A 13,542-nucleotide genomic window follows, 5' to 3' on the forward strand; every position below is an offset into this window, starting at 1 on the left:
ACCGTCCTCATTACCGCATGAGTCCCAAAGAACATGAAGAGTTGCGTAGACAGGTGGAGGACTTGCTGGCTAAGGGACACATTCGAGAGAGCCTTAGTCCCTGTGCTGTCCCGGCCCTTCTTACCCCAAAAAAGGATGGGTCTTGGCGTATGTGCATTGATAGTCGTGCTATCAACAAGATTACAGTGCGTTATCGGTTTCCTATTCCCCGGTTGGATGACTTGTTGGATCAGTTGGGTGGTGCTTCTGTGTTTAGCAAACTGGATCTCAAGAGTGGATACCATCAGATTCGTATTCGCATGGGTGATGAGTGGAAGACTGCCTTTAAGACTCGTGAGGGCTTATATGAGTGGCTGGTTATGCCGTTTGGTCTGTCGAATGCTCCTAGCACCTTTATGCGTGTGATGAACCAGGCTCTTCGCCCTTTCATTGGGAAGTTTGCTCACAATCATGTTGTTAATCGCTCCACTGGTTTCAGTCCTTTCCATGTGATTTACGGGCTGTCTCCGCGTGCTCCTCTTGATTTGTTAGCGCTGCCCAGCAAGGTGCGTCCTCATTCCACTGCTGCGGATTTTGTTGGTCGGTTGGCTCAGGTTCATCAGACCACTCATGACCGCTTGGTTGCTGCTACTGCCAAGTACAAGGAGAAGGCTGATTCGAGAAGGCGTGCTGTTGATTTTGAAGTTGGTGACTTTGTGTGGGCTATTCTGACTAAGGATCGTTTTCCAGCTCATGAATATAGCAAGCTTGCTGCTAAGAAGAGTGGTCCTGTTGAGATTGTGGAGAAGATCAACCCCAATGCTTATCGTTTACGCCTTCCCAGCCATGTGCGTACCTCTGATGTGTTCAATGTGAAGCATCTTGTTCCTTTTGTGGGTGAGCCTTCTTCTGATGAGGATGATGCGGTTCCAGATTCGAGGACGAATCTTTTCTACCCTGGGGGGAATGATGCGGTGCGAGTCGAAGAGGCGTTTATGCGAAAGTTGCAGCATCCGAAAATATCTCGCAAGTGTCAGATTTCGACGATTGCCTAGTGTTTTTCGGGCGGAAACGTTTAGGGGCTCAAAATCGCATTTTTATTAGTTTCGGGTGTTTTTTTGCAATTTATTAAAAGTTGTTTATTTCTTTTGCAAGCTAGGGTTTGAGTATTTAAAAGAATCTTAAAACACTTTGTTAGGGGAAGATTATTAATCAGAAAACGAGGTTTCCTCAATATCTATCAACTTTCGGTATTCGTAAGAATCAACGAATCTTGATAAAGGTTCATCCTAGCCACGCACGCTGCATCACCTTCCTTTGACTCTTCATCTTTTTTTTTTCTTTAATTTTTCATCTTTCATTTCCTTTGATTCTTCATCATTCCCATCATCTACATCTATATCTTTAGCTTCCTCATTCTGATTGTTTGATTATTCAGTTTCAGCTTCCTCATTTTGCTACTGAACTTTTAACTTTTTCTTCTGTTCTTCAATTGCTTATGCACATTTATTACTGGGATGTTCAAAAGTATTGCAGAACGTACATCTGTTTGGCCTCAATTCATACATAATATCCATGTCTATGGGTTTGTCTCTTCTATCAACTACTGTCATCTTTGTTGGTAAAGTGATTCTAGGATGCACTTCAATGCTTATCCTAGCATATGTGATGTGTTCGCTTTCCTCCGTTATTGAGTCCATATATAATGATTTTCCCAATAGACTAGAGAAATAGCTAAGTGCTTCTGCGTTATACATATGAGCTAGAATGTTTCTTAGTTTGAACCAAATTTGAGTTATTTCCTTCGGTTTGTTGAGTAGGTTCATATCTTTGGACTATTTTTTCAGCTTCATACAGTTTGACCCAACATATGTGTGTCCCAGCTTCATAATATTTTCCGGATTTGTTCCCTACTTAAATTTCAAGAAATAGAGATCATGAATATTTGTTGATACCTTTTCCAGTCCCATATGCTCCCATTGTTTTAGCAAAACATCCTTAGTGACTAGGAAATATACACGATTCATACCTATGTAGTTCCCAACAACTACATTTTCTCATTCTTTAATGCTTTTTTCCTCCCCTTCAATAGGTAATTTAAACTCAAAAGGGGATTTAAAAATCTCAACTTTTGGTTTAAAATCTCCCAAGTATGTTTTGCTTTTATATTTCTCCCCATCTTCATATTTTTGTCCTGCATTTTTCTTTCAGACTTCATTAACTTTTCAACTGAAATTACTTATGATAGTATATGTCTTGGTTTTTGGGCATTTCATAAGTTCCCTCATTATTTCCACAGACCAACTAACTATATTCTTGTATTATTCTTGTTTTAGTAAGTTCCAATCCCGAAGATAGTGAATATTGAGTTAGATAGTGGTTTGCTGTGTTTTTTTCTTTGCTGATCAGAATCTCTATTTTCTTTGCTTGGAACAACAATGTCGCAATTTGATTCTTAAGTCCGTAGAGATTTGACCTTTCAGTGTATCCAACCTTCCACATTTTATTATTTTTGATTTCAGGCTTCAAGCTTTCAGTTTCATTCTGCATTTTTTCCTCAATCTTCTAAGAGCTCTGTTTCTGCATTTCTGGTTTTCAGAAATCTGTTTTTTTTCCTGTTTCATCTATCGTTTTCTTATTTGAATCGATTTCCACAAAGTCATACACTTCTTTTGCCTTATTCTTATTCTTTCTCCCCATCTTAGCAGAAAAGCTGGAATGTAGCAAATTAAGAATGCAGACAACTCAACCAAACCCAATTTATTTACAACCGATAAAAATTTACGACCAGGAATGACCGTAGACTAGCCAACTAATGACCATGTTTCACAACCCAACGACCTAAGAACTGAAAGCAATCGATGACCTAGAGACATCACAACCCCAGACTTGTTTCAAACAACCCTATCGACTGTATTTATGATTTCCCGGTCCAATATTCGAGACACAAGGGAACAATTTTTAGACAAACGTACCAGACATGCCGATTATGTCGATAGTGCCGAATGTGCCGACGATCGTGCCGAATGTGACCACGTTTCTCGTAACCTACGACCAAATCAAACAACCGAATTTCGCGCGCCCGTTCTGATGCCGAACATGCCAAACGTGTCGACCGTGCTGATCGTGCCGAACGTGCCAAACGTGCCGACAATCGTGATTCTGATGTGATTCTCTTTTGTATGCAAATGTTGATGAATGATAGGAGAGAATAAGGTAAGAATTAGGAAAGTAAAAGACGTGCTTATTGATTGGAAAAACAAAAAGTATGAAGAGATATTTTTTTTTCAACCAATTAGATTAAGTCATTTATACCCTTTTCACATTTTCCCTCTTCAATCATTTTTCGCACAAATTCTACTAACATAGTCAAATAATGTTTTACACTACAAAAGCAACCAAATTCAATCAAATAGAGTAATTGGGTTAATATTTCTCAAGATATTTATTGAATCTCCCAATTTTGTTCTGAGGCTGATGATATTAAAAATTTAACTTTGACGAGGAACACATACAAGCCCAAATTGTTGATGATGTGGATTGAAATGACTCAAATGAAATAGCACAATTCTAGACATGATGAAATTCAAGAAAGGTATCATAATTAATTGTAGTTTCACTTTTCCTCCATTTTATTTTGCAATCAAGAAACTATAATCATTCTCATGTACTTAAGAAAGCTAAAATTTAAGAAAAACAATTGATTCATAGAACTTATTAAGCACTTGGTACTCTATGAGCTCCACATGTTCTATTTTCTATATACTTGATCCTCGATAAAACTATGAATAAAAGTTCATAAAATCAATAAAGGAATTGAAGACAATATTATATAAACAAAGATGAAAAACATAATTGAGATTGTGAAGATTCCTTGGGAAGATCTTTCGGAGCAACAACGATGTCACCAGCTACGTGTTTTAAAAGAAGAAAATCATGAGATCCTTGGGTAAACTTCAGGACAAAGTGTAAACTTCAATATGAACTATAATTTATTAGGGGTTGAATGAACTTATACAAAGGGTATAAATAAGTATGAAAGTTTTAATCCAAACTGTTTTTATTGAATATATATATATATATATATATATATATATATATATATATAGGTATTCAAATATTGGACTACTAGTTAAAAAAGAAGGCTACACTATTATCAACTTGAATGACAATTCAAAACCTCCTTGAACCAATCTAAACCAAAATTGGGTGGATTTTTCCAGATATTCACATGAGATAGGGATGGATCAGAAAAACCCAAAAAGACAATTATCTTCCTAAATATGTTATACGCATAAGTATTTTTACAAACCTTTATTACATCTCTTTATATTGATATTGAACAATTTACTTAACCCAACAACTTAGGTCCAATGATAATAGTAACTTAAATGACTAAAAATTCACCAATTCAATTCTATTTTAAAGCGTTTCAACTGGGGTCATGACTTTGAGATGTCATTTTAGTTATTTTTAATTAAAAGAGAATTATTAACAATTTACTTATCAAATAGGAGTATTGAATAATTATAGAAACACTATACATGATTATTTTTTTGAAAAATAAAACAAATTTCAATAATCTATTTACTCTTACAAAAAAATATAACCCTACTCCACACCCCCAATTCAATTCAACTTACATTTATTTTGGTTTTACGTTTTTTTTTATAAAATTATTTCAAAATATTATTACAAAAATGAGAAGTAATTACAAACCCGGTGATAGAACAAAATAAAAATGACAATGAAAATAAAACTAATTAAAGTTGAGAAATTTCAGCATGTTCATGTTCTTCTTTCTTGTAGTTGATAATGCCCCATTTGGAGTATAGTGTTTCTTATCTGATTATCAGATTTAAATTGATTTTCTTTCTGCAAGATAAATCACGATTTCATTTTCTCCTTGTAAATTCTATCTAGTGTGTTATACTGTAAGTCAAGAAGTGAAGAGTGCAGATTTGTACATGTTATACATAACAAGAAAGCATAAAACAAGATGGATATATATATATTTCAGTTTCTTCTATGATAACCAAAGTAGTATTCAATATGTTTGATCTATATGCCTATTTTCTTAGTAGTGAAACTAGGTAAGGAGATGATCATCAACCAGTTCATTCTGGTATGCTTTCTAGTGAAGGTTTCCATCCTTTATTTGACAATTCAGCTTGATTGGATGAATTCTGTTTATCTTGAAGATGAGAAATCATATCATCTAGTGATAGTGCTCCTCTGCTTAACATCATCTCCAGTTCCTGTTTGGTGATGACTAACTTTATCCTCACAACTCCACTGCCTTCTTGGCCTGCTATATCTTGGGGATTCGAAAATCTTACCCTTTTCTTCTCTTTCTCTTCTTCTTCCTCTGCTGGCAATACTGGAAGGGGTAGAAGGTAGTATAGGTGATCAACAATCATATCAAAGTCTAGACACAAATGACTGACAACAGGTAGTTTGTCAGATATTGCATGCCCAGAAAAATCTGATAAGACTTGATGAACTTTGATGGGTGCTCTGTATTCAAGAACTTTTCCATCTGTTTTCATGACCTTGATAATCTTATATTCGGTAACCAAACAATTGCCCATTGTGACTTTCTTGTGTAAAAGAGTTGTGGTTAGTTTCTTTATTTGTGTTTAAGTTTGTTGGGAATGAGCTAAAGATGTGTCTTGTATTTATAGAAGATACACCCGAAAGTGACCCAATACAAGCTCAATATTACGAAAAAAAACTAATGCCAATTTGGACCCACACTGCTGAATTGTGGAGATATACTACACACAACCATGGTGGAAATTTGAATAACACGCGGGATAGTTAGTGGAAAAAGAAAATGTCATTTGTTAATTTCAAAGTGGAAACTTTCTGTTTCTAAGTAAATCTACATGTAATAAACAAAGCATGATGTTTGATGCCTCCCATAAATTGTTGAAGCTATAATTGGATCTATATTTGAATTTTTTGCCAATGGGCATTAGTGTGTCATAGTGGTAAAGTTGACTATTCACACAAGACCACTTTTACCGCTTAAGGAAATTGAGAATCACTACTAGCTTCATTTGATGGAACCCACGTCATAATGAATTGTAGTGTATGAATGCTTACTATAATTGTTTAGATTCCTATCTCAATTCTTTAGTTCAGATGTTACTACATCTCTTTCAATTTGTATGTCGTTTTCTTAGTGGGAATCGAACCTATATCTCAGCCTCTTAGTTCAAAACTTTACACATCATTTAAAGAGTTCAATCTTTTTGCCTTTAACATGTTTTAGCTATCTGCAGTTCGAGTTGTTTTTTGGCTTGGATGGTGATGGTTAACAATCTGCTGATGATTATTGACTATTCTAAACAACAATGTTTTAATCTTTCATGGAATGAATGAGATTGTAACCAACTAACCATAGTTTGAGAAATGCCCAGAAAAATGGGGAGATATGATTTGGTAGTGCTGAATGATGTAATAAACACGCTTTTTTGAGGTAGGTTTCTGTTAACTATTCAATGCTTGTGGGGATAGATATTTATATTGCCTCTTTTAAAGAAAATCTGACTGAAAAAACAGAAACCAAAAGGATAGGTATCAAATACATGTCTCCATCATTGTGAGATTTCGCATTCATTTAAACAAAACAATGTATTTTTTTGTTCAGTAAACTTGAAATTGATTCATAAATGATTTTAAGTCTTATGCAGACTAATAAAATAATGTTTGTTTCAAGAAGTATCTTCATGTACACACACAAAGTGGTAGATCTTTATATGCAATATCTATAAAGTGGGGTTACCACAATATAAAATTGCCTCTTTTAACTGTCTTTGACCTGTCTTTTTTTCTTCTAGTTATTTGATATTGCAGTGTATCTTTGGTTGAAATCAAGCATTTCAGTTGTTTATTCGATTGGAGGATTACCCAGTTTGAAATTTGGTTCTAAATATTGAAACCATGCATGCTTCATCATCCATCCTTTTTCTAGTCTATAAATGCTTTTTTTGTAGGGTTTATAGCTTTTTGGAATGAAGAGTGGGTTGTGACCAAGTAGAAAGACTTTGGCCTGAATAAGAAAAACCAGACCTTGTTTCATGTAGTTATACTTTAATATTTTTATCGATTTAGAATATGACATGTTAAAGATATTTTGGTTATTTTTTCGATATTTTGAAATAACACCACGTCAAAAGAGCACCAATCACCCGTGCTATTCCTTGTATGTCAAGACAAATATTCCCTTCCCATTCTTCCTAATGCAGGTCCACCACTACCACTCAAAATCCAATCTTAAAATTCTTCTCATTTTCTCCAACTTTTAACCGACTAGGGCCAAAAGGGTCCATGCATGCTTGCTGACTTGTCAACCTAGGTTGCACCATTTTTTAAAACAAATAATGTTGGCCGGCACCTCCATATTGAATAATCTTGGTTTACCTCATTTCTACCCATATTTTGCTATTGTTTTTTCCTTTTTCTATCAAGGGTATTTCATGAAGTTAATAACATCATTCAATTATATGCATGATTCACTAAGTGAATGAATGTTATTTAATATCATTGTTCTCATCTTATTGGGTTGGTTAATTGGTGGGACAATGGGTGGTGGTGCGTTTGAACTTAAAATGATATTTTTGGTCATGTTCCTCTTTAATGATAGAAAGGAAGAAGACAACTCTTTATATGCCAATTTGAAACCGTTTCGCGCTAATCGAATCGAATGGTTCTGTTTGGAGCGGTTTCCCCTCGGAATCGAACGGGATAGGACGTAAATGGTATTTATGTCTCCGTTCCGATCTCACCCCGATTCTACCCCGAACACTATAAACATAATTAAATATATAAAATCATCAATATATTTATTTATTCATAGTTGTAATTTTATTTCTTTATAATAATATAAAATTTCAATATATATATATATATATTATATTAAAAATTCTGTTTATATAATTTTATTGAAACGGTGTCCCGCAGGGATTCCTCGAAGCCGAACGGGGCGGGATGGTATTAAAAAATTCCCGAAACAAAAACAGGACGGAAATGATAAATGCATTCTCCCCTGTGAACCGTCTCATTGTCATCCTACTCTAATCTAGGTGTTTGATATTTTGTATGTTTATAGGTTATACATCTCATTTGACTGGACTAGTTTTATACTTTTTCAAGTTTTAATCTTAGAAGATTTAATTGATAGATATTTTAGATTTGTTAAGCTATAATTAAGGGATGATAATTTAAACTAAATTGTAACCTTCATTCATTTAATTTCTTCTTTTAACTCTCTTCTCTGTTGTACACACTTTTGTTATGAGTTTTGTTTGTTTTTTATACTTCTTTATTTGTATTAAGTTGAATTTGTTAAAACTCTCTCAAATATGTATTTTTGATATTTGTTGAGATTGTTATGAAATTGTGTTTGAATTGATATTTAGTATCATAAATGATTTGTTTTAGATTTGACCATAGTTATATACAAAGGGTTCAATTTTTTTTTCTTTTAATAAAATAATGACAAATTATTCTCTAATTTTCTATTTTTTTTAATCTACTTCACTATTTTATTAGGGCAGTCAATTTTGGACCCGGTATGAAAACACGACCCGAATTGAACACGAAAAAATCAAGTTAGGGTCATGTATTTTATTGTTCGGGTCAAAATCAGGTTGATCTGTTTAACTAGATTAATAAACATGTCAAAATTGGGTCGACCTGAAATAACCCAAAGTAGACATAATAACTAGTTTTCAAGTTTCTTTTTTGTTGAGTTTTGTGTTTTTTTCTACTCACTCATTTTCTTTTGTAGAAAATTTTGTAAGTAAATTTGTGATGTAACTTCATTTTTGTTTTGTGTTGAATGTCATTTTAATTTGACACATAGATATGCTAATTAGTTATATCGAGTTGGATTCGAGTTGAGTTAGGTAAATTGAGTCAATCACAAATAAATAAGTCAGGTTCATGTTAGAGATTTTGACACGAATTACTAAACATGTCAATTCAGATTTGTATCGTGCAACCTATTAACCTATCAACCCGAACTCGCCAACTTGAAACGAACCGAATTATGACCCTATATTTTACTTATATTTTACTCTTTTTTAAGCCTATCTCCAAATCCTGAATTGATACATAGTTATTTATGTTTTGCATAATTATTTAAGATTGATTTGTGACAATGATTTTGAACCAGACAAGCCCATTTGTTCTTGGAAAAATGAAATAAAAAAAGTTTATTTTTTTTCCATTGTTTCATGATGTAGCTTATGAATCATTAGAAAAAGTAGGACATGAATATTGGGCCATTAGTAAAGATATTGGGAAATATAATAATGGGCCTGGTGTTGTAAGAACATAGATGTTTTAACAGCAATCAAATGGATCAAGCCCATGTAAAGCTCTGTTTGGGCTTTTCAAATGCCCATCATAACCCTTCATTCCTAAATCCAACCAAACAAGGCCTGATAAATCATTAGAGATGACCAGTGTTAACATGTCTCGTGGAAGAAAAAAAATGATAGGTTTTCATTTCGGATTATTTAAATAACTGGCATATTTAAATATTTGGTAATTTTTTATTTGGTAAAAAGATGTATAGGGTTTAATATATAATAATAAAAAATATTTTAATATTTTAATTAATAAATTGAATGATACAATAAAAATATGGTAAATGCAGTGATATTTTTGGGTTATGGTTAATGAAATAATCCCAAACGAACAATGCCACAATTTTCAAGTTTGAAGAAAAAAGAAGTTACAATCGTCGAGTTTTCGTGTCGTCGTTCTTCAACCGTGTTGTTGATCTTGTTTCCATCGTCCTAATTGATAGACTAGTAATTGTTTGTCTTAGTCTTATTTTTTGGGAGAAAAGTCTTATTTTGTTTAGTATTTAGCTTATAAAAGTCAATATGGTTATTTATTTATCTTACAAAAAAGTCTTATATATTGTCATTACCTTATAAAAATCAATAGTATGTTTCTCAATTTCTTTCTGGATTTGTCAATTCTAATCGGTTTATATTACCAATTATTATTGAAAGTCTTATGTTTATAGTATTTATTTTTATTAAAATTGAAAATTTGAGTATAATAACTTAAGACCCTAAAGGAATTTAAAATCTTACAACAATATATAACTAAACCCTAGTTAAAGAATATGAGAATTTAATAAAGTAACTATATTTTTTTAAATTAGGAGCTAAAATTAATTTACACTAAATATAACTAAGAAATTGTAAAAGTATATATAAATAAATACAAATATAACCAACCACATGAATTATAACCATATAAAAATAATTTTGAACAGTCCACTTTAAAGGTTTGAAAAGATTGTTGAACTAATTAATTATTAATTAAAAAGAAATTGTAAAGTGATTTGTGGCCATATATAGTGGGGGTCAAAAGGAATTATCCAGAACATGTTATGCCGGCACCTCACAAAATGGGCACTCCAAAATAAACTTCAAAAATATTCTCAAAAGATATTTTTGTTTTCTTAAAAAATCGGTCATTTCACGTAGCAAATATACAATTAATAATTTTCAAATATCTCATCATTTTCGTAGGTGTCAATCTCCATTACCATATATTGAATTGTAGTTGAGCTTAGACAAGTCTATTGCATTAAATGAAAGAAACTATGACTTAAATAAATTCAAATCCCGATCCAATTAGTTAAGAATAAGAAAAATGAGGCCAGATGAGGTCGGAAATTGAAAAAAAAATGTTACTTTAAGATAATCTAATTCGCGAACTTCATAAAAGTTTGTCAATTATTGAACCAAACAAATCGAGAAAGGAGAAAGGATTAGGGTTAGGAAACGTACAAATAACACAAAGTTTATAAAATTCACATCGAAGTTAATGTTCAGTCTCTTAGATTCAGGTTTTCATATGACTAGAATGCAGAGATTTTGAAACCTGAGTGTATGATAATCCTGATTGAATGAGATATTCAATTTATATTTTTTATTTTCATGCTTTGGATGAGATATTCAATTTATATTATTTATTTTCATGCTTTGAATGTATCAATTGTTGTATTTTAACTTATTAAAAAACACATCATAACTTTTATTATATTAAATTTTTATTCATTTGTTTATCTTTACAAAAAATATCTATACGTGTTTCTTGCCATAAATATTATATATATATAGGAGACATGATCACCAAATCTCATGAATAATCTATTTATTCCTTCTTGTGAAGCCTACAATTATTCTTAGACTATGAAGTAATTTTATTTCAAAACACTTCTTTTTACATTGAAGTTTACTCTCGAAAATATCAAAACATTAGATCTTTCTCATCAGATCTAGATTCTAAATCTACATCCGAATAAGATATACACAAAAAAAAAATGTTTTAAAAAACAAAAAAATGTTATGGAAATATGAAATATGTGTTCTAAATTGGGTCAAATGTGCTCTCTTTGTGTACACAATTAGTTAGCTAGTGGAGTTCCCACTCCATTCTCAACATGCCTACAGTCTACATTGTTTTATCACATATTGTGGGGGGCGGGGAATTATTTAATGTTAAGGGGATAGGCACATTTGCCTCCTGCCTTTTGGACCACTTTTATCCTTTCAATTAATTATGAAAAATATATAAAGCTTAAATGTATTCTTCAAAGTGGTCAAAAACAGTTCAATGCACCACCAGTACTTACATCATTTTTTACCTTAATGAAAAAGATTTCAGTATTCTCGGACAACCAACGAATATGATTAACGTTTTCGTTTGTATAGAGCCCTTAATGAAAAAATGTGCTTTGTCTCAACATGTCTTACTTCAATTCCGAAGATTCATTCTTTTGATCGAGGATCAAATTGAATTATAGTTAAAAATTTATTCATTTAATTTATTTGCCTCACAAGCTTTCTTCTTCACACATTCAATATTCTACATCACAAACCATGACAAACAAAAGGATGCCAAAATTTCACAAATGTCAACCAAAATGATTGAGCCTTCCTTTATTGCCTCACTTTCTTTTTTCTTTCTTAATAAATATCAGTATAAAATAAGATGCAAAAAAGCAATAAGTACAAACTATATATATACAAAGGAAAATTAAGTAAAAGATAAGCCCAAGCAAACAACTAAGAATGTCAAAAAGTAAGACAAAAATTAATGTATTTCGAGCTCGTCGAACATCTTCACAATAAAATCGAAGTAAAATGTCGGGACTCCAGAGTCCACATCAACGAGAGTCAAGGGTACTATAGAACTCATTGCAACAACCTTATCCGGTTGTAAAAAGTTATTTTCGCTACAACCAAATGATAGACCATAACATAACTAAAATGGGAATCGAGCCATGATCTGATATGATGACATGTTTGCACCATTCATAACAAGCCTTTAATGGCTCAATTTTAAGCATATTGTAATGATAATTATATTTATTATGATATTCTGGCTTTAATTAAAAAAATGAAATATATAAATATTTAGGTAACATTGAAATATATAACATTTATTTAAAACTAGGAACATGGGAAAAAGGCTTACACAAATAACAAAACATAGGTTAGCTTAGATAAGCAAACATAAAACTAGGATAGGGTTGACACATATGTCTACTTGTATCTTTTCCAACATCACTTCTCAAGGAAAGTTGATTTTTTTTAATATTTTATTCTACTAAATTAAGTTTTTTACTCTTCAATAAATTATTAATATAATTTTGCTGACTATAAAAGTATTATTATTAAAGTGGTTAATTGTATATAAATTAATTATGTCAGTTTGAAATAAAGCTAGAGAAAATAGTCAGAAGATAACTGATAAGTTAAAAACAATAACAAAATAATTTTGAAGGACTTGTTTGGTTTGGAGTTATACAGAAATGATCAAATAATTTAAAAATAATATAGTTTGATGAAAGATGATTATTTAATATTATTTGAGTTGTAGAAAATAATAATTAAATATTATTTAATTGTTTCTAAAATAGTTCTAGAACAGTGACAGTTAATTATATAACTTCTAAAAACACATCAGTTAAGATGTTAACTGCTCAATCTGTTCTAATTTTTTTATTAGTTTATTGAATATATTTTCTTTGAAAAAGATCAATTTATATTAAAAATAAAAAATATTTAAACACAACGAAAAAATATTAAATGAAAATAAAAAATAAAAAAAAAACGGTACTTAATAAATTATTGAGCCCGTAATTACTCGAGAAGACCAATTACAGATTAGTGGTGTAAACTAGTCGAGTCGAGTACCATACTACTCGGACTCTACTCGAATTGCATTGTAAATACTCGAATTCGAACTCGATTAAGTATCAAAATTTATACTCGAACTCTGCTCGATTACAATTCGAGCTTGAACTCGAAAACTCGAAAATTATATTTTATTAATAAAATTATAATTTTAAACTAAATAATATCTCAAACATAATATAATACATATTTCACAAACTACATATATAATCACAACATTATTTATGAATAAGAAATATAAATATTCATCACATAATTTAATGATAATAATTCAATTATAAATATTTTATTTAAAAGTTATAAACGAAAATAAATATTTAAAAGA

The 13,542-nt window shown here is 31.4% G+C and overlaps 1 protein-coding gene across 1 annotated transcript; it reads right to left on the reverse strand.

The window, feature by feature from the left end:
• Positions 1-4,947: 4,947 nt before the first annotated feature.
• On the reverse strand, positions 4,948-5,709 carry LOC124915577. Its single transcript, XM_047456331.1, has one exon. It carries the CDS (start codon positions 5,568-5,570, stop codon positions 5,097-5,099), a length of 474 nt encoding a protein of 157 aa, XP_047312287.1. The 5' UTR covers positions 5,571-5,709; the 3' UTR covers positions 4,948-5,096.
• Between the last annotated feature and the right edge of the window lie 7,833 nt (positions 5,710-13,542).

This window comes from Impatiens glandulifera, chromosome 1 (assembly GCF_907164915.1).
Source record: "Impatiens glandulifera chromosome 1, dImpGla2.1, whole genome shotgun sequence".
NCBI classification, from domain to species: domain Eukaryota; kingdom Viridiplantae; phylum Streptophyta; class Magnoliopsida; order Ericales; family Balsaminaceae; genus Impatiens; species Impatiens glandulifera.